The following is a 22,719-nucleotide window of genomic DNA, read 5'->3' on the forward strand; positions in this document are numbered from 1 at the left end:
GTCACCTAACCCTCCATTGCCCCAGGTACAAAATAAGCACCTGTATTCAATATGTAAACCACTTTGATTGTAACCACAGAAAGGCAGTGTATCGAGCCCAAATCCTACCCCCAACCCTTTGTGCATGCTAAATAAAACAAAAATTATAGAAATGGGGAAAAAACAAATAAAATTAAGTGAAACATTTTGCCCTCCATAGCTCTAGTAATTGGGTTCCTGTGATATGTGCTGCCATAGTTTTCAGCATGGTGGGATTTATACCATTTTTATTGAACTCACATAAAAAGGACATAACGGAGACTACCAGAAAGACTCCCACAGCCCCACCCTTATTTTCTCACCATGCTAATATATTTGCCCCCAAACACACATGTCTCCTGCTTCCCCTTCATAAGAACCACTGAGGCAGGTATATCAAGGTGTGCTAAAGTCTACTCCCCATGTAAGAATTTTAGCAACTCCAAAATTGCACTAAAACGAGGGTGAAAGAGTGTTTAATGATTTACTTGTATTTCTGGCAGTGACATCTTTTACTCTGACATGCTCATCCTGCTTGAACCTGATGGAGAGATTTGGATTTTGGATTTAGCTCAAGGTAAATTACATTCAGGTACGGCAGGTATTCTCCCATCTCTGGAGGGTTTACGAGCTAAGGGTTCGTTTTACAAAGCTATGTTAGTGATGCGGGCGTGGCAAACGCAATGAAGCCAAGTCAATTCCTATGGACTTTGTTGCAGTTGCTGTGCTGCAATCACTAGCGTGGCTTTGTAAAAGGAGTCCTAAGCTTGTACTTAGGTACTGGAGATTAAATGGTTGTCCAAGGAGCATCAGTGGGATTTGAACTGGGCTTCCCTGGTTCTTAGTCTACTGTTCTAATCATTAGGGCTAATCCTCCACACTTCATGTGAGAGTGTCAGCTCTCAAAAGCTGGTTCAGAAATGTTATGACTTAACATAATCCAATAAGTAAGTATTGTCTATTTTGTTAACATGTTATCCATTCTGCACCACTGTAGCCCAAGTGAGATGATGGACACTGACAGTGGAAACAACTTCATACTTCAAAAGGTGCAATGAAAAAGTTGAATAGTCATATTTTCTATTCTGGTGTGTTCTCATTCATAGGAATCTAATTTCTGCAGAGGTGAAACAGATACAGTAGGCTCATGATAATTCCACACATTACTCTAGTTTCCACCTGTAAATATTCAAGTTTAGAGTAGGGGGAGAGTGAGATGATTTGTCTGCTATGTTCTGACTTTTCACCAGATTATGTGGTAACATAACATAGTAACATAGTAGATGACGGCAGAAAAGACGTGCACGGTCCATCCAGTCTGCCAAAAAGATGACTCAGGTGTATACCTTACCTTGATTTGTACCTGTCTTTTTCAGGGCACAGACCATATAAGTCTGCCTAGCACTATCCCCTCCTCCCAACCACCAGCCCTGCCTCCCACCACCGGCTCTGGCACAGACCGTATAAGTCTGCCCAGCACTATTCCCCGCCTCCCAACCACCAGTCCCACCTCCCACCACCGGATCTGGCACAGACCGTATAAGTCTGCCCACCACTATCGTCGCCTCCCAACCACCAACCCCTCTTCCCCCCACCGGCTCCGCCACCCAATTTCGGATAAGCTTCTGAGGATCCATTTCTTCTGCACAGGATTCATTTATATATATCCCACACGTTTGAATTCCTTTACCGTTTTCCTCTCCACCACCTCCCGCGGGAGGGCATTCCAAGCATCCACTACTCTCTCCATGAAAAAATACTTCCTGACATCTTTTTTGAGTCTGCCCCCCTTCAATCTCATTTCATGTCCTCTCGTTCTACCGCCTTCCCATCTCCGGAAAAGATTTGTTTGCGGATTAATACCTTTCAAATATTTGAACGTCTGTATCATTTCACCCCTGTTCCTCCTTTCCTCCAGGGTAACACCAAAGAACTGAGGTCGCTACAGAGTTTTTTTTTTGTCTGGTCATGACAATAGTGTTTTAAAAATTATTATTTTTAACTTATTTTCAACATACATAATTAGAAATTTATTTATTTATGTATTTATTTATGCATTTATGCATTCTTATATCCCACTATTTTCCAAAAACAAGTTTCAGTTCAAAGTGGCTTACAGTTAGTAGGTGTAGTTACAGTAGTGTTTTCCAGTTCTGGGTGTGTTGTAGAACATCTGTAGTTTGTGTGGCTAGTTATAGAACTCTTTGTATAGGTAGGTCTTCAGCTCTTTTCTGAACTGAAGATGGTTAGTGATGCTCTTATGGCCTTGGGTATTGAGTTCCACCATTTGGAGCCCAGGTAGCTGAAACCTACCGTATAGATGGTTTTGTAGATTATGTTTTTGCATTTGGGTAGGTGGAGGATAAGGTACTAGGTAGCCTCTAGTTTCTGGGCTTGCGTTTCTTGGCGATAGTTCTATCAGGTCTACCATCTATTCTGGAGACATTCCAAATAGTATTTTATAAATGAGGGTGCTTGTTTTGAAGATTAGTCTAGCCTTGATTGGCAAACCAATGATGTGCTGTGGCCCCTTCAGTACACACATTAATTAGTGTAACAAATTTTTCCAGAGTATTTCAACAAGCTACCCATTTCCATTGACCACCCCTTCTCACCTCTCTACTACAGTGTGAAGAGAATGTTATCCACTGTATTAATAAAAAGGACACTGGTACTTTTTAGCTGGGGTGGATGTTACAACTACTGCAGTCAGGTCCTGTGCTAGGGAATTGATGAGGTAAAGGCACAGTCTGGCCTTTATGATGCAATCGCAACAGGTAATCTGAAGTGATCTTCAGGCAGATCAGTGAGCCTGAAGTAAATCCCTGGACTTTATCTGTAGTTCTAGCGGTGGTGGCCTAGCGGTGGTGGCCTATCTGTCCCCTCATAAACAGTTAAAGAGGATTTCTTCCATGGATTGCTTGTAATTGAAAGACTTTAATTTCTTTCTTTTGTAGAATAGAAATCCATCATACAATGATTTTAAGATCTCGGAAGATACTTCGTCAAGAGCCCATGGAAGAAAGGACCCCATGCACCCCTCAGATGTATCCAGCCAGCCCCCAGACTCCCAGATCTGAAGGATGGCATGAGAAAGCAGTGAGTAATGACACAGTCCTGGGGATAGTACACATCTCTCTACCTCCTCCACAGGGCACTTCCTGGCAGAGGGTTGGGGAAGGCTGTGGGGAAGGGAGGAATAGTAGAGGAACTTTGTTTATGGACACCGAATTCTTTATTGCTTGTAATAAATCTGTTTGTAATAATGTGGCAATAATTCAAAGACGATGCATAACATGAAATATTGACCACACAAGCATTTCCAACATTCCTTCCTTTCTACCATACTATGATATCTAAAGCTAGAACCTCTGTGGTCTTGGAAGCTCATGTGCTCCATTTTTTGGATTAGTGATGTTGATTCAATATCATGATCTTAACAGCAACAGGAATAAGATGAAAGTGATGGTGATGAGTAATGGTCAGTGGCGTAGCCAGAGGGCTGATTTGAGGTGGGCCTGAGCTCAAGGAGGGTGGGCCTGAAGATTCATCTCTTCTTCACCCCCCACCCACCCTCCCACCGCAGCAACAGCTGCCGCCGCTGCAAAAAAAATGCACATCTTCCTACCCGCCACTGCTGTACGGAACCAGACAATCTTCATCTGGGTAGTGAAGACGTAGTCTCCCATTTTTATTTCTGTTTGTGGCTCTTGTGTTGTGGGCTCCCACCTCGTCCTGCGAGTCCGGCACTTCAGTTTTTTTTCCCTCCCTGCTTCTGCCGCGGTGCTTCTGAGTATTGGCATGCTGTGCTACCAGCGATTCACAGACATGGGCTTCCCTCTGCCGCGTGCTTCCTGCCCTAACAGGAAGTTGCATCGGAGAGGGCGGGATGCGGAACAGCGAATGCTGAAGCCGGCCTGTGTGTGTGTGAATCGCTGACAGGTAGTGCAAGTGCACACTAATAATCTTATACTGGAACTGGAACTTGGAAGCACTGCGGCAGAAGGACAAAAAAAAACAGAATTGAAGGACTCGCCTGATGGGAGTGGGAGCGGAGGGAAGGGAGCGAGCCAGCTAGAGATGCGGTATTGGTTGGGGACATTGAATGCTACACCCCTGCCTGGATATTGCCCTACCGCATGGGCTGGTGCAAGTGGAGCGCATTCACCGGGTTGGTGCTGCTAGGGATGGAGAGCAATGCCCCAGACCTGTGCTTGCACGGGTTCTTAATTACATTGACAAGGAACGGCTGATGCAGGCATTCAGGGCAAAGCGCTCTGTGAATTAAAAAAGGGAATCGGATCCTTCTGTTCCAGGATTACTCTGCACATGTGTCTGAGCAACGGAGGCGGATGGGTAAGCTCTACTAAACCCTGTTTAACAGAGGTATTCGCTTTGCTATGCTTTATCCAGTGAAGGTCCGAGTAACCCATAACATCATGCTATTATTAGAGCAACTTCAAAGCCTGTGTCTCACCATGGCTGTGCTGTATAGTGAGAGGAGGCCTCTAGGGGTTGTGGTTCTGGCGACCTGTGAGGGTGGCTTGAGGTGAATCACATGGACTTTATACTGTGATGCTCTCCTTTGCTTACAGCATGTCTGAGACTCTCTTGTTCTACTATCACATACTTGTTCAATTACTTGTTGCCAGTTTAATTGAGTTTGTTAGAACTGTCCTGGGGGGAGGGGGAGGCTTTTCTTAGATGGGAGGGAGGGAGAAAGGTTGGTATGAATGGGCTGGAGTTGAGCAGAGAAAATGTTGGCTCTTGTGGCTCGGGTGTGTGTGTGGTTGATGGAGGGTGTTCTATTTGCTGGGGGGGGGGCTTAAGGGGGAGGTTGGGGAGAGAAGTGGGTGTTGGAGGAGGGGGGGAGGGTCCCCGTTACAATTCTGGGTCTCCATTCTGCAGTATCTATGATGCAGTTGCTAACCCTGTTGGGTGCGCCTAGGGGAAGAAGATGGATTCCGGGGGGATCTAGCTGGGAGATTCCCTGGGTCTTTTCAAGCTTCAGGGTCCCTGATGTTGAGTTCGATCTGTATAAATATGACTTTGTCTAGACTGAGGGTTATTTCCCTTAATGTGGACAGGGTACATTCTCCAATAAAACGGACGAGGGTCTTACAATACCTAAAGCGAATGCATGCTGATGTCGCTTTACTGCAGGAAACGCATTTGAACAATGTAGAACATGCTAAATTGCGCAGGGGTTGGGTCGGGGACATTTACTATGCTTCCTTCAATGGTTGCCAGAGAGGAGTGGCTGTATTAATCAGAAAATCTTTAGCATTCACATTACATAGCCTCTACCAAGACCCGAACGGCAGATATGTAGTTGTGGCTGGGAAGCTGCAGGGGTCAAGAGTGGCTCTGTGCAGCTTATATGCCCCTTACACCTATACTCACAATTCTTTCACCCAAATGCGAGCTAGGTTAGCCAGGCTGGATGATTCTCCCCTCATTATAGGGGGAGATTTTAATATTACCAGTGACCCATCAATAGACTGTAAGCCACCTAGGCAGCCCCATGGGGATCATACCCACAAGGGAGTCAACTACATGATTGAAGAGCTAGCGGTATTAAATGTATGGCGATTGCTTCATGCGGAGGAGCGGGACTTCACTTTTTTCTTGCACCCACATAAGCTCCACGCTCGCTTGGATTATATTTTAACCTCGTGCGTTTTGTTACGTCTAGTAACACAGGCAACCATCGGAGAGGCGGAGGTGTCTGATCATGCCCTAGTGTGGGTGCATTTTGGTTGGGAGGCAGCATCCCAGTCCCCGCAGTGGCGCATGAATCCCGCCCTGTACCAAAGCACTGAATTTAAGACATACCTTAGGAAAGCTTGGTCTGAATATTTAGCTGAAAATCGAGTGGAAGATGCGCGTCTCTGAGTTTTCTGGGACGCGGCTCAAGTAGTGATCAGGGGTAGGATTATCGCTTTTACTTCTGCACTTTACAAGAAAAGGGAACAAGCTATTCTAGAGAGGGCGGACAAGTTGAGGGGAGCGCACCATCTTCCACTCTTGCAACCCACAGAACTGCACCGACTTGCATATTTGGAGTGTAAGAGGGAGCTACAGAATCTATTGGATGATCGGGCTCTATATAATGTTAAACTTTACAAATATAGACTGCACAGGTGGGAAAATAAAACAGGAAAGCTATTGGCTTCCATGGTGAGGCCCTGCTCTGCTAAGGGCTATATTGCTAAGATCAAAGATTCAGAGGGGAGGTATCACCATACTCAGCTCGACATACAAAAGGAATTTTCCCGATTTTACACATCTCTATATTACAAAGGTTCTTCTTTGGGCCTGCTGCGTGAGGAATTTCTCCGTCACCTACAACTACCCAGTCTCACAGAGGAACAAGAGGCGGTGCTTAACGCGCCATTGATCAGGGGGGAGGTCCGAGGGGGGGGAGGTCCGAGGGGCTATTAAGGGCTTAAATTGGCGAAGGCACCTGGTCCGGATGGGCTAGGCACAGAATTTTATAAAATTCTCCAGGATCTTCTCGTTCCACCTTTTATTTATATGTGTGAGGATATGAGATTCTCAGGTAATAGGTCCGACCCTTAACCATGTTTATATCACTGTGTTGCCAAAGCCAGGGAAAGATACTGAATTGGTAGGTTCTTACCGTCCTATCTCACTAATAAACCAAGATCTAAAACTTCTGGCCGGGGTACTGGTGGCACGGCACGGTTGGGGGCTTTTCTTCCCCAGCTTGTACATCCTGATCAGGTGGGATTCGTCCCAGGTACATTTGCGTCAGCTAATATCTTAAAAGTGTGCAGGATACTACGGGAAGGGGTGAGATGCCCTTGGGACGCGATTCTAGCCAGTTTGGATGCGGAAAAGCCATTTGATAAGATACTATGGGAATACCTGTTTTGGGTTTTGGAGCGGAATGGCATTTCGGGAGCTTTTTTGGACTGGGTGCGGGTGCTATACAGTAATCCCACAGTCCAACTTCTCATCAATGACATTCTTACTGACTCGATTTCACTGGGCCGAGGCACAAGACAGGGATGCCCACTTTCACCTCTTTTATTCATTCTTTCACTGGAAACTCTGGCCGCTAAGATTCAGCAGGAGGGGGAGCTGGAGGGCGTAAGGGTAGGAGACTGTGAATATTGGGTGAATTTATTCGCTGATGACATGCTGCTACTCCTAAACAACGCCTCGGTCACGTTGCCTCTTGTTATGAAGATTATAAGAGATTTTGGAGACTTTGCGGGATTACGAATTAATTTTGGGAAATCAGAGGCTTTGCCTATTAGTAACCCATGCAGAAGTATCACCATTGCTAATTTCTCCTTGGTGTGGGCACGAACTGGGATAAAATATTTGGGGGTTTATTTGAGCGCTGACTATGAATGGATTTACAGGAAGAATGTTATAGAGAGACTTGAGCTCATACGCCGTTTGTGCGCGCATTGGAACAACCTTTCGGTGAATTTATTGGGTCGTGTAGCTCTTGTAAAAATGGTGCTTCTCCCTCAGTTACTGTATCCCCTGCAAATGTTGCCCATTTGAGTGACGCAGAAGGAGGAAAGAATATATCACAGTGTCATTAGCTCATTCATATGGCATTCTAAGTGACCTCGCATTGCCTTTGCTAAATTAACCCAGGACAGATCCAAGGGGGGTGTGCGCCTCCCAGACCTTAGGTTTTATAATGTGGCATCGTTGCTGAGATACACATGCTGACCGCTAGGTATGCCCTGCCTGGTTTCTGGCAAAGTTGGTGTGCCCCTTTTGATACATTCTTTGTCTTGCAGGGTCGGGGGCGACGCAGAGTAGGTAAAGCAGGAAGGAACCAGTTTGTGCTAGCTTTAAGTAAGGCCTGGAAATGGTGGAGGATTACAGTGGGGGGAGCCAGGAAGGTTTATCCGTTCCTATCTTTGATAAATAATCCTGATTTCCCAGCAGGCGTGGGGCAAGGCACTTTTCAACGATGGATGAGGGGGGGATGTTGGTACCTAGGGCACCTGATGGAGCTGGGGGGATTCAAACTTCCCTACCTTTGATCAGATCAAGTGAGCGTGGAGCCTCTCTAACTCTCAATTTTTTTCAATTTTTACAAGTTAGAGATTACTAGAATTCTATGGTGCGTTTAGTGGGATCCCAGGTGGCCTTTACCAAACTAGATAGCCTGTTTCTAAGCATACCTGCTTCCTCCAATAGACTTTCCCAATGGAGCCGCCTGATAGGGGATCATAGAGCTGCATCCTACTTGGAGGGCTTGGCTGTGTGTTGGAGCGCAGATTTGGGTGAGACAATTTCCCAGGACCTTCTAAGAGGGGCGTTTGAGATAACACCTAGGATCACAGTGAATGCTGCACTTCAGGTTATCCAATATAAAGTTTTGCATAGAGTGTACATAACTAGACAGAGGGGAAAAGTTTTGGGTTTATGGGATGAAGATTTGTGCATAAAATGTCACTCAGCTACGGGCAACCGTCTTCATTTGTTCTTGGAGTGCCCGTTGCTCTCGCAGCTATGGCATCAGTCCCTGGCGGTTGTTGAGGGAACTTTAGGGCGCTCGTTTGAATGGTCATATAGCGCTATTTTACTGTGTGATGAGGGGCAGCTTAGGGGAGGGACTTAACGATGCACAATGTAAGTTTATTTTAACAGCTGTCTTGTTAGTTAAAAAATGTATTTTGTAGCAATGGGCAGACCCCAATCCCCCATCAGTAACTAAATGGCACTCACTCATGAAGGAAATTGCGCAGCGGGTTTCATTGCAATACTCTCTCGATGTCTAGTAGGCATAAGATCTACCAAGAGATTTGGGGAAGGTATTCCAGCTTGTATATGAAGGAAGGTGACGCAGAGTCCTGGGCACCTAAGGGGATGGAGACTTGTGGGGGGTGGGAGGGAAGATGGTGGGTTTTGAGGGAGGGAGAATGTTGAGAAAAATGTCAAGGGGAGAGTTTGGAACATGTGTTTCTGTGTTTATGCTTCTAACAGTTACTTTTGTATAAATGCAAGTTAGAGGTGGCTTTACAGCTCTTATCGTTGATGCTTGTTTGCTCTTTTCTTATTATTGATGGCGGACTTTTTGCTTTTGTAATTGTTCCTTCTACCATTGACTCAATAAAGATATTATTACAAAAAAAATCTAGCACATCTCCTATCAATTTCTCTGGTCATCTAGTCAAAGAAATCAGATTCTTTTGGCAGGATTTTCCTTTGGTATAATCATGTTGCCTTATATCTTCCTCTCAATTTCCCTTTTTCTTTCTTACTCCTATCTGTGTTCTTTTGCACAGGAACCACCAGATGTTTCCTGCAGCAGTGCAACAATGGACAGCGAGCCCAACAACCTTCCCCTGTTGTCCCCTCAGAAGAAGAAGAATGGGAGGATTGCTAAAATGAGACAGAAACGGCGACAAATGGTGCAGGCCAAAGGTAGGTTTGACTGTGGGAACTGGGGCAGAGGAGGGAGTAAGGGTGCAAGAGATTCACATTTCACTGTGGAATGCTCCTTACAAACCATAATTTTTTGGCAGGTGTGTGATGGGGAGAATATTAACCTGCTACCTCTGTGCATAAGTACATAAGTACGTAAGTAATGCCACACTGGGAAAAGACCAAGGGTCCATCGAGCCCAGCATCCTGTCCAAGGGCACCTGGCAAGCTTCCCAAACGTACAAACATTCTATACATGTTATTCCTGGAATTGTGGATTTTTCCCAAGTCCATTTAGTAGCGGTTTATGGACTGTGAAGTTTATTTTAGACTCCGTATTCAAAGGGCCAGTCAATGTTTAAAGTTAAGTGCTGGTGCTTTTCTTTATATATGGATGACCAAGGACCATGTTGATACTTGTGCATCAAAAGTGAGACCTAATTTTAAATGTATAACATAAATGTTCAGCAATGGATAAGCGCTGCTGCTGCCTTCATCCCACCCCAATGCTAACCCCTTTTTATATGCATAATTCTGGTTATTTATCAAGTTAAACAGGCTGTTTTTTTATCCATATAAATGCTCAAAATGGAGAAATAAATCATTCAGCACTCACTGGTGAGGCTTTGAAGATCAGTCCCCTTGTTTCTTAGAAAATTGCTGATAGAATGTGGTGTCATAATTCACAAGGCCTGTCAATTCTTTCCCAAATTACACCCTGTTACAGTGCCATAGACAGAAAATAAATATATGTTAAAACTGAAATATAAATCTAATCTAATATGAACATTTTATATTCCGCTTAACCAGTTTGAGGCTCAAGGCGGATCATGATAGAAAGAATTGGGCAATAGTCATAGGGAAAACATGGCTTCGCACCAGAGTATGTAACAATAAATTCCATAAAATTACTTTCTTAGCAAATATTGATGGGCTTTCAAGTAATGTCTAAAGGAATTAGACACCTGATTGCTCTCAGAGTACATGATAACCTATTCCACAGGTCCTTTACCTATATTAGATCTTTATTGAAATGAGCTAATCACCATTTTTATTAGTCAAGCCTCAGGCCTTTCAGACTGTAACAAACCAGCTGTGAACTGTAATAAAATAATTCCAGAGAAGATTATTTTTCAGTCATGTTCTTCATCCTACATTTTAATATCATTTATTTTTACAGAAACAATTTGTTTTTGTGCCAAGAGAACCTGTGCTATTGCTTCAATTAGACTTGCTAAGACGAGGTCCACGAAGGGAGGTCATTTGGATTTATATATTATTCTGTTTCATTTCCAATTTTCATTATAAAACTGCTAGGATATAAATAAGGCCTACAATGGGAACCCATAGCTTAATTATAACACTTCACCCTATTCCGATACTTATCTTTCTACAACTCTACTTAGGCCTTTCCTTTCCTCATCCATGATCTTGTTGTAACACCAATTGTATCTATCTCCTGGAATGGCGATGCCATAACAGGTGCCTGTAAGCCACATTGAGCCTGCAAATAGGTGGGAAAATGTGGGATACAAATGCAATAAATAAAATATTACGAAGAGGATTTTCAACAGAGTTAAGTGGAATACAAAATGCAAAGATTTAACTGAGGAAAAAGGAGAACACACAAAGATATTCAGGCTCAAGGCCATGTACAAAACATAAAAGATAAGAGTTCAGGAACTTGTCCAAACCTTTTTTCAAACCCAGATACACTAACCGCTGTTACCATTTCCTCTGGCAACAAGTTCCACAGCTTAACTATTTATTGATTGAAAAAATATTTCCTCCTGTTTAGTTTTAAAAATAGTGGGATGTGAACCAGGTTCTCTAGGGACAAATCAAAGAGACATTAGCTTCTTAATTAAACAAAGTTTATTGATGGAAGACTCGACACAGCACTGTGTTTCAGCCAAAGGCCTGCCTCAGGAGTCTCTTTATATAATCTGGAGAGTAAAAACATCTAGTGGTAAATATGCCAACCAGCAATGGAGACAAGCAAAGACCTTTGTTGAGAATACGAGCAGAGATATTCATTTTCTTAAGATGAAAGGCAATCCCAGATGATGTAAAAATACAGGCAACCAAATCTTTGAGAAGGTTGTACCAAAACAGAAGACTCGAATCCATCAATATCAACAACTCAAAATCCTCCACAATCTATATTCCTAGAAAGTGTCACATCTGTGGAAGAGCCCCCATCCAAAAGAATGAAAATGAATGATAGCAGTTTTATGAGTGACTTGTATGGAACAATACCTCCTTTGAAAGCTATTGTTAATAAATTGGACAGTTACTCATGTTTGAGTGATGCAGATGACGATGTTTTGATTTTTTGGAGAAACAAGCAAAAGTGCTGGCCCAAACTGGCAACCTTACATGGAGATCCTGTACATTCCTGTTACCAGCACATCTTCTGAGAGGACATTTTCTATTGCAGGAAGTACTGTGGATGACAGGAGAGAGAGACTGAATCATGAGGTTGTTGATGACTTATGATGAATCCACAGATTAAAAAATCATAACAGTGCTTCATAGGGCATATTTCTCGCATGCTAGGGCATACAGAGCTTGTTATATTTTGTCCCTCTGGATATTTTCACAGGGTGGATTAGGGTTCCTTGGGGTAGTATAAGTCAGATATTGTTGGAGTTGGAATGGCAGAGGGTGGCGGGAGGGGGAGTTATTTCAGTTGCTCATTGTTATTATTGTTTTATATTTGTGATTTATAGTTTTATATTTGTGATTTATAATCAACAGTAGTACATAAGTACATAAGTAGTGCCATACTGGGAAAGACCAAAGGTCCATCTAGCCCAGCATCCTGTCACCGACAGTGGCCAATCCAGGTCAAGGGCACCTGGCACGCTCCCCAAACGTAAAAACATTCCAGACAAGTTATACCTAAAAATGCGGAATTTTTCCAAGTCCATTTAATAGCGGTCTATGGACTTGTCCTTTAGGAATCTATCTAACCCCTTTTTAAACTCCGTCAAGCTAACCGCCCGTACCACGTTCTCCGGCAACGAATTCCAGAGTCTAATTACACGTTGGGTGAAGAAAAATTTTCTCCGATTCGTTTTAAATTTACCACACTGTAGCTTCAACTCATGCCCTCTAGTCCTAGTATTTTTGGATAGCGTGAACAGTCGCTTCACATCCACCCGATCCATTCCACTCATTATTTTATACACTTCTATCATATCTCCCCTCAGCCGTCTCTTCTCCAAGCTGAAAAGCCCTAGCCTTTTCAGCCTCTCTTCATAGGAAAGTCGTCCCATCCCCACTATCATTTTCGTCGCCCTTCGCTGTACCTTTTCCAATTCTACTATATCTTTTTTGAGATACGGAGACCAGTACTGAACACAATACTCCAGGTGCGGTCGCACCATGGAGCGATACAACGGCATTATAACATCCGCACACCTGGACTCCATACCCTTCCTAATAACACCCAACATTCTATTCGCTTTCCTAGCCGCAGCAGCACACTGAGCAGAAGGTTTCAGCGTATCATCGACGACGACACCCAGATCCCTTTCTTGATCCGTAACTCCTAACGCGGAACCTTGCAAGACGTAGCTATAATTCGGGTTCCTCTTACCCACATGCATCACTTTGCACTTGTCAACATTGAACTTCATCTGCCACTTGCACGCCCATTCTCCCAGTCTCGCAAGGTCCTCCTGTAATCGTTCACATTCCTCCTGTGACTTGACGACCCTGAATAATTTTGTGTCATCGGCGAATTTAATTACCTCACTAGTTATTCCCATCTCTAGGTCATTTATAAATACATTAAAAGCAACGGACCCAGCACAGACCCCTGCGGGACCCCACTAACTACCCTCCTCCACTGAGAATACTGGCCACGCAATCCTACTCTCTGCTTCCTATCTTTCAACCAGTTCTTAATCCATAATAATACCCTACCTCCGATTCCATGACTCTGCAATTTCTTCAGGAGTCTTTCGTGCGGCACTTTGTCAAATGCCTTCTGAAAATCCAGATATACAATATCACCGGCTCCCCATTGTCCACATGTTTGCTTACCCCCTCAAAAAAAATGCATTAGATTGGTGAGGCAAGACTTCCCTTCACTAAATCCGTGCTGACTTTGTCTCATCAGTCCATGTTTTTGTATATGCTCTGCAATTTATTCTTAATAATAGCCTCCACCATCTTGCCCGGCACCGACGTCAGACTCACCGGTCTATAATTTCCCGGATCTCCTCTGGAACCCTTCTTAAAAATCGGAGTAACATTGGCTACCCTCCAGTCTTCCGGTACTACACTCGATTTTAGGGACAGATTGCATATTTCTAACAGTAGCTCCGCAAGTTCATTTTTTAGTTCTATTAATACTCTGGGATGAATACCATCAGGTCCCGGTGATTTACTACTCTTCAGCTTGCTGAACTGACCCATTACATCCTCCAAGATTACAGAGAATTTGTTTAGTTTCTCCGACTCCCCCGCTTCAAATATTCTTTCCGGCACCGGTGTCCCCCCCAAATCCTCCTCGGTGAAGACCGAAGCAAAGAATTCATTTAATTTCTCCGCTATGGCTTTGTCCTCCTTGATCGCCCCTTTAACACCAAAATATTGTTCCTTTTTATACTTTAATAAAAAGATTTAAAGATCATGTGATGCTTTGAGAGAGCAAGACGTGTCCACCTCGCTCTCCGGGACTGCTGCACACTTTGAGGGGCATAATCGAACGTCGCTGGTGATCTATTTTGGCGGCGGCGCTACTGCTGGCTGGAACCGTATTATCGAAAAAGATGGCCGGCCATCTTTTTTTTCGATAATACGGTCTAGCCCGGCCAAATGCCAGAGTTCGCCGGAAGTGTAATTGAATACGCTGAGCTGTTTTTCCATGCATCGGCAGTGGATTACAATTGTAGCAGAAGCCTTGCTTTCATTCTTTTTGAGCTTAATATTCATATATCTATATATCTATATATCACAAGACTCCTGAAGAAGGCGTCTGTAGCGCCGAAACATGGCTGTGTTGAGTCGAGTGTATATTTAATTAGAGATTGTTCCTAACCTACGTCGCCTACTAGTGTTGTTCAAGAGCCTACTTCTCCTACTCCCCCTTCTCCATTTCTTTTTTTGGCCTACAGCTAAGGCTGTGCTTCGTGGAGACATAATTGCCTATTCTAGTGCAAGGAATCACAAGATCACGCAGGGGATCGTAGATTTAGAACAGAAATGGAGAGCAATTAAACGCCAATACACACAAAATCCTACTCCTACTCTGTACGAAACCTTAACTGCAACTAGAGCAGCGTTAAACAGTCTTTTGTATGAGCGGACCATGAAGTCTCTGATTTACCGTAAATATAATTTCTATAAATATGGTGAAAGGGTTGGGGGGGGCTACTGGCACATATGGTGAAAAGGGGTAAGAGATCTCATTTCATCCAAGCAATCCGCAACCAAACGGGAGGAGTCTCCACCAATTTAGAGGAGATAGCAAAAGTTTTTCACCAGCATTTTGCTGCTCTATACGAGAGAGAGGCAGTAGACGCTGACCTAGAAACTAAGATTCATCAGTACCTTAAAGAAGCAGGAATGCCTGGGCTTCCTGCGGAAGCGGCAGCAGCACTTAATCAACCCATATCAGGAAAAGAATTGCAGCACACCATTAAGGCATTAAAACTATTTTCTGCCCCTGGCTCAGATGGATATACTAGTGAGTTCTATAAAATTTTACAACCACATTTGTTAGGTCCCCTACTTGATTATTATAACACGGTAGTTGAGGAAGGTACATTCCCACCATATGCAAATGCTGCCTTGATTAGTTTGTTACCGAAGTCAGGACGAGATTTGCAGCAACCGAGTTACCGCCCAATTTCTTTAATTAATGTTGATGTCAAGTTGTTGGCAAGAATCTTGGCGGATCACCTGGCGCCGCTATTGCCCCAAGTAATTGCTGAAGATCAGGTGGCTTTTGTGAGGGGGCGACAGTCAGTAGTTAATGTTAGGAAACTTATTTCAACTTTATTGTGGGGCCAGAAAACGGGGGCTTCATACTTAGTAGTGAGTCTTGATGCAGAACGTGCTTTTGACCAAGTACTATGGCCTTTTCTATTTGCTACCTTGAATTGGGTGGGTGTACAGGGTTGGTTTTTACAGGCAGTGATGTCTTTGTATGCAGCACCTCAAGCAGCACTTCTAGTCAATGGGGTAAGGACAGCAGAATTCCCCATACAAAAAGGAACCAGACAGGGGTGCCCTTTGTCCCCGTTATTATTCCTCTTGTCTGTGGAACCACTTTTGTGCATGATTCGGTCAAATAGAGGGATTCAGGGGGTGCAATTTCCAGATCATATGGTAAAAGTGCTAGCTTATGCAGACAATTTACTCTTGGCTCTGGATGACCCACAGAATTCTCTTACGCACCTCTTAAAGACCATCGCAGAATTCAGTGTATTGTCTGGGTTCCAGCTAAATTTAGCTAAATCAATTGGAATGCCACTTGGAACAGGCAGCCAAGGCTCATGGCAGAATCTTTTCTCACTGCAGTGGGTCCTTGACCAGGTTAAATACTTAGGAGTTATTATTCCAACAGATATATCTAAATTATATGATAACAATGTGCTCCCTTTGTTGACATATACTAAACAACAGTTGCAATTCTGGAATGAATACCCCCTCTCATTGATGGGACACATAGCGTTGGTAAACATGATGCTGGTTCCTCGCTGGCTTTATGTGTTCCAGATGTTGCCACTGTTCTTAAGAAGAAAGGAAGAGCGGCTGTTTAAACAGGGCACTTCAGATTGTCTTGTGAAGGGGTAAACGCCCCAGATTCCCCATAGCAATACTACAAAAACCGATAGCTCATGGGGGATTGGGACTCCTGAATGTGAGATATTTAACTGTAGCATGCTCCATGAGACATATGCGGGATTGGCTATTGGGAATGCAGTCCTTTTCGGCCACGTCGCTCGAGACGATGCTCTCCCCGGCAGTGCACCTCAGCTGGTTGTTACATACTATTCCAGGTAAAGCAAGCATTGTTTGGCATCATAACCCACGTTTTCTTTTAGTGAGAGCGGCCTGGAGGTGGTTCTGCCGGCGCCACAGTTTTTCAGCAGCAGCCACGCCATACCTTGCCCTTTGGCATAATCCAGACTTTCCAGCGGGCACATCTACGGTATTTGCTCACTGGAGAAGAGTAGGAATCATCTATCTTAGTCAAGTACTCAATGAGGAAGGAAAATTGACATCTTTTGCTGATCTGTGAAGGGAGTTTGCGCTTCCACCTCAAGATCACTTTGCCTACCTCCATCATTACGTGACAGCCCTAGGATGGATGAATCTTTGTGAAGATGTACAAGACACTTTGAACTCAGCCTTAACACTGGGGTCACAAAATTCAATCCCCTTGCGTTATCACCATAGACACTTATTAGATACAACAGAGGATTTGGATTACAAGAAGATCGCAGACGCTTGGTCTACTGAATTGCAAGTGGCTGTAACTGAAGACCAAATTAAACAACATGTTTTGAGTTTACAACATAGCTCCTGCTTTACATGTCACTGGGAACTTCAATACAAGTCTGTATTCCGTTTATACATATCCCCAGTGAGAGCACGTCGAGTGGGGTTCGGGTCATCTGGAGCTTGCCCCAAGTGCAAACAAGAACAAGCTACGTTAAGTCACATGTTTTGGCTTTGTCCACGTGTCACTAAGTTTTGGACAGCAGTACTTGGTGCAGTGCATCGATATTGGAAGCGTAAAGTAACATTACACCCTCAGATTCTGTTTGGGGCTTGTAAATACTCCAACCCCGCATGCCCAGAGTTTCGGTGTTTTCTGTGGAAAGCCATTTTAATTGGGGAAAAAAGTCATATTGTTACACTGGAAAGAATCACATGCCCCTACGCTGGAAAAGTGGCGGATACATATGATTGATCTCTTGAAGCTGGAAGGATGTGGGATTAAAAATTTATCTTCTGTGGAAGGACAAGAATTTCAGAGAATTCGGGAGAGGTTTTGGGACACTGTAGCCAGCAGCACGTAGCAGATTATTAAATAGTTAAACGTTGTGTAATACCCTCGCAAGGTGCAAGGTTTCATACGGACAATCATAACTACAGGAGGGGGGGAAGGGGAGAGGTCTTGGGAGCAGTAGGGAGGCTGGAGGGAATGGGAATTATTGGTTGTATATGTGATGGTTTGTTACACGCATAAGTTTATTTGGAAATAATAAAAAATGACTTAAACATAAAAAGATTTAAATATAAAATCATAAGTATTCAGGGAATGGGGAGAGAGCCAGCGGGGACAAACTTTGTCCCTGTGTCATTCTCTACCTTAGAGGCCTAGTCCCATGCAGCTGTTTGAGGGAGTGCATTGCTATGCTTGACACAATTCTTTTCTTACAGTGTATGCAGTAACCCCACTGAGAGAGAGATCTCTGCGGGTCCATTTTCAGCTGGACAAGTCTGATCTTCCAGACAGTGCTTTCTCCCCTGGGATCAGCCTCTCTCCTCGTGTTGGGGAAGTAGGTGAGTGACTTCAGCCTTTTGCTAAGACTTCTTAAGACCTAGGGAAAAGAGTGAGTGACTTCTTGTAAATATGTGGAGGGTATATCCACAAGTAAAGGTTTCTGTAATTAAAGCTTTTGATTTCTGTGGCAGCCCTGCATGTTATATTCAAGTGTGCCTAATAAAGAATGATTTTTATTTTTATGTATCTAACCCCCCTGTTTACTAAGCTGCGCTAGTGGCTGCCATGTGCTAATGCTGACACAGCCCACTCACTTTGAATGGGCTGTGTCGGCATTGCCGTGTGGCTTAGTTAAACAGGGGGATAAGTCTCAACCTAAGTCTCAACCTTTTTCAGTTGAGACAAATCAGATGGATGATACTCACATATGTGGCACACCAGGGGCGTAGCCAGACAGCAGATTTTGGGTGGGCCTAGTCAAGAAGTGGGTGAGCACCAAGTGTTCTCCCCCCCAATGCGATGAGGCCAGTATCAGCAGCTTAGGAAGCTTAGACTGCTGAAGTGGAGAGCAGTGTTTTCAGCACCATCAGGAGGAGGTCTTCGGAGCTTGGGATCCCCACTAGCTAGCACTAAATATGTGCTGCTGTTGGGTGGGCCTGAGCCCTAAGTGGATGGGCCCTGGCCCACACAGGCCCACCTGTGGCTATACCACTGTGGCACACTGCATACATTATGAGGTAAATGTAAACATGTTCTGCATCCACAAAAGCCCTATCTCCCCCCAAGCAACAGGTGAAGATCAGAACTAGCACATTTCTCCATGGAAGTTATCATATAAAAAAATATAAATATTCTGATTCTCATGTCATCTTATAAATAAATACATAAATCTGTCCACTACCAGGCACATTATTAAATACAAAACCTGAGAAAATCCTAACTCAACATACATGCAGCAACAGTAGCACTGATTTCTATGACTCAAACAACATGAACCCTACCTATGAATAGCCAGCACTACAAATAATACATAGGGCTTTAGAATATCATTACACCTACTACTGGTAAAACAGAACAAGTGGCACTGCTACAGAGTTCTACATAGAAACTACATGCAGACAGAACACCACACCTCAGTCACATATAACACACAGACCAGAGGCGTATCTGAAATGCGGCGGTAGGGGGGCCAGGGCCAGAGTGAGGGGGCACATTATAGCCCCCCCCTGCTGCTGCCGTGCCCCGGCCACCACTGCCAGTGCCACCCCCCTCCGCCGCCGTCACCTACCTTTGCTGACGGGGGACCCCGACCCCCGCCAGCCGAGGTCCGCTTCCTCCTGCCGCTGCCTTTAAAAATATTCCTTTGGCTGGCGAGGGACCCCAACCCCCGCCAGCCGAGCCGAGGTCTTTTAAAGTTCTTTTTCGTCCTCTGTAGTCCGTGCTGTTCAAAGCTGCTCCTTTCGGAGTCTGACGTCGCTTCACATTGTACATTTTTTTGGATTTATGCACCCTAAATGCATAATTTGGCATTTTGTTTGCACTGAACTGCCAAGAATTCTACCACTTTTCCAGCTTTTTAAAGTCACTTCTCATCCTGTCCACCAAGGTAAGAACCAGGGAATCGAGAGTTCAAATCCTGCTTCTCCCATTGACATTCCCTTGACCCTGGGCAAGTCAATTCATCCTCCATTGCCTCAGGTATAGCTTAGACTGCGAAATAACTCATGCACCTGAATATAACTCACCTTGAGCTTCGATTTTAAAAGGCAAGTAATTAAATCTAAAAATCCAATCCAAAGTGACTCTATTCAGACCTTGGCCACCCATAAAAAGATAAACTGTTCTTTCTAACTCTTCTGCAATATCACTTACAAAGATTTTGAACTGAGCCAGCCCCAACATAAACCTCTGAGAAGCTCCACTACTTACCTTTCTCTTCTCAGCATGAATTCCGTTTACCAACATCCTCTGTCACTTGTCTCTCAATTAGTTTCTAACCTGTTTACCATCTTGGGACTCTAGTAAGAATCTAATGTGTATTGCTTTGTTGACATTTTCTGACAGTTGAAGATTTCTTTTTTTCCTATAGAGAGTCTGTATATTTTTGATAAGCATTGTTTATTCTATTATTTTTTTAAGTGAGCTCCCCTGATGAAGTAGTTGGCAAAACATGGGCCAAGTTGGGACTCAAAAGCAATAGCTCTCACTTTCATTTTTAAGATAAAATGGTTTTGACTTTTTTTTTTACTTTCTGATTATATCTTAAGACATTGTATGGTTTCAAAAGTGTGATGATTAAAATATGTTGAGTTCTCACTGCTCGCTGATTCCATTGAGTGCATAAGCAATTCCTTAACCAGTATGAGCACACACAAAATTTTCATCTTTTGTTTAAAGATGTGTGTGTGTGTGTGTGTATATATATATATATATATATATATATATATATATTACAATTGACATGTTGAGGGCAGGGGGACCTCTCACTAGAAATCTAGTTATTGGGGGGTCTTCCCCATCTTTGAAAAAGCTAAATTTTTATGTCCGTATTTAGGAAGCTCAGATGGCTAGAAGGAGATTGGTAATGAGGGGTGGGGAGGAATGGATGAGTAAGTGCTCTGAGATCCTATTTGGGGAAGAGTCTGAAAGAAGGTATGTGAGAAGGGGGGGGGGGGGACTCCTATGGAGTCCTTTAGTCTCTGTGTTTCCCTGTCAATCCAAAATAGCAGTGAAATTATTTTCTTCCCACAAGGTGCAGGAACATATATAGAGCAGCATTTACAACCTTGCTAGGGAGATTAGATGGACCATTTCCTTCTTTTTCTGCCATCATGCACTGAAGTTCAGGAACCAGGACAACCTCCTGAAAAATGCCCTCAATTTTTTTTTTTGCAGACTGCTGTAGCTCTCCACTACAGAAAGAAAGAAAGAAGAGTCTGGAACTGCCATACTTTGCTGACCTTCCTTCAGATGAGCCTGAAGAACTCTTTAATCCGTGAGTGAATCAACAGTACTTGAGAATGCTGGCTTGTCCCAACCTACCTGTTTTATTATTACTATTATTTATTGCATTTGTATCCCACGTTTTTCCACCTCTTTGCAGACACTGCTGATCTTCTGTTTCACCTCTTTTCCATCTGATTTCCAGATACAAGTTCTTATGTAGCATCCCACAACTGTCAGGCATTCATAGGCCCCGAAAGAAAGAAATTCCTTTCAAGATGCGCAGTGCACCTGTTTGCACTCTTGTGTTGGAGCTGGTAAGAAGGTTCTCCTGTGTGACAGAACACTACCCTGACTAGGCAATGCAAGCAATGCTGAAGACCCTTTTTGGGGGAAAGAGCAGTTAGAAGTGCCAGTGTCCTTTGTCAGTACCATGTTGAGGGCAGGGGGAACCTTCCACAAGGAATCCTGTATTCAGAGCCTCTCCAGTGATGTTAAATGTATTTCTGTATTAGGAAAGGTTGCATAGAGGGGGTTGTGTGAGTACTTATTATGGGATCTTGTGTTAGGGAAGCAGACGGAAGTTGTGTGAGAAAGGGGGAGGGTAGTGGTTAGTGTGGGATCTTGTGTTGGGTGAGATCAGTTGAGGAGGATAGGGGACTGGTTACTATGTTTGGAACTGTGCAAAAAGGGGGTGAGATTTAGTTTGGCATCATGTGTGGGGGGAAAGAAATAGGTAGGAGTTAGTATGGGTGCTGTGTTGTGGAGTTAAAATGGGCTCATGATTTGGGGGAGCTTGAATGGGGGAAAACTCTCAGGTTGTGGTAAAAAGCTTCTGACCTCATGTACTTACTTGCTTTTAGGAAGATATGCTGGTGCACTGCTCTTTGGCTCCTCTTACACATTCTGACTTCAGCTTCCTCATTCCCTTCCAGGACGTTTACTACAAGGTCTGTAACGCTCAGGATGCAGTGAAACTGTGAAACTAATTTCTCATTTACTTGGGGATACTAGGGCTTTGGGGATTAGAATGGAGGGATTGGGGGGCCTGGAAAGGGAGGGGGAACAACCGATATGACTGCATTTTAATATTTGCTGCTTAGCTACGCAGACACCAGCACTGAATATGTCTCATGCCTGCTTAACTGCCAGTCACTCCCCAAATCTGCCTCCAGATTGCTCAAGCTCTGCCTGGCTTTCACATCAGCAACCTGCAGGATTATAATTTGTGCAGCAAGTTATAGTGTTGGGAGGGGTGGTGGATGATGGAAAGGTGTGGGGGTGTTATAGGGTCATAAAAATCTTCTCCAAGAAGCCTAGAAATAACAAAAATGCCCTAGCACAGTCTCAAAGTGCTTCAACTCCAACCTCTACTGGGTTGGCCAGCAAGAGAGCATTTCTATAACAGTGCGCCTATATTTAGGGTGCTCAGAGGGCACCTGTTCTATAAGAGGAGGAGGTGCTTCTTTCCTCTATAGAATACTAGTGCAAATGGTATATGCAGTTAGGCCCAAGCACTTATAACACCCACAGAGCTGGTTGAAAGTGTTTGAACCTAAATGCTGGAGATATGCGCATAACTTATTGTATTCTTTAAGTTACATGAGTTGAGTTCGCCTAGACTCTGCCTATGTGTACATATACCTGTAGAATAGTGCTTAGTTGGAATTTTGGCATTTACACACACATGTGGGTATATGTCATTCTAATCCATTTATGCACATATTTGGCATGTAAATAGTATAGAATTACCTCCCAAATATCTGGCTGCTCCATGGAGCCTTGCACAATACTATTAAAACAAATAAGAGGAAATATTTTCACTCAACAAATAGTTAAGCTCTAGTTAACAGGGGTTAATG

General features: G+C 43.8%; 1 protein-coding gene across 5 annotated transcripts in view; it reads left to right on the top strand.

Annotated features, from left to right (window-relative positions):
• LOC115480552 (CTD small phosphatase-like protein 2) overlaps positions 1–22,719 on the top strand; it is a 51,412-nt gene that overhangs the window by 20,389 nt on the left and 8,304 nt on the right. For 4 of the 5 annotated variants that reach the window (XM_030219310.1, XM_030219311.1, XM_030219308.1 and 1 more), the window contains exons 2-7: positions 2,976–3,117; positions 9,303–9,441; positions 17,851–17,973; positions 20,810–20,909; positions 21,063–21,174; positions 21,721–21,807. In XM_030219310.1, coding sequence (XP_030075170.1) covers positions 2,995–3,117; positions 9,303–9,441; positions 17,851–17,973; positions 20,810–20,909; positions 21,063–21,174; positions 21,721–21,807 — 684 coding nt within the window. In that variant the 5' untranslated portion in view covers positions 2,976–2,994. Of the gene's footprint in view, positions 1–521; positions 596–2,975; positions 3,118–9,302; positions 9,442–17,850; positions 17,974–20,809; positions 20,910–21,062; positions 21,175–21,720; positions 21,808–22,719 lie in introns of all 5 variants that reach the window. The other variant, XM_030219307.1, reaches the window with a different exon arrangement.

Source organism: Microcaecilia unicolor, chromosome 11 (genome assembly GCF_901765095.1).
Source record: "Microcaecilia unicolor chromosome 11, aMicUni1.1, whole genome shotgun sequence".
Classification (NCBI taxonomy): domain Eukaryota; kingdom Metazoa; phylum Chordata; class Amphibia; order Gymnophiona; family Siphonopidae; genus Microcaecilia; species Microcaecilia unicolor.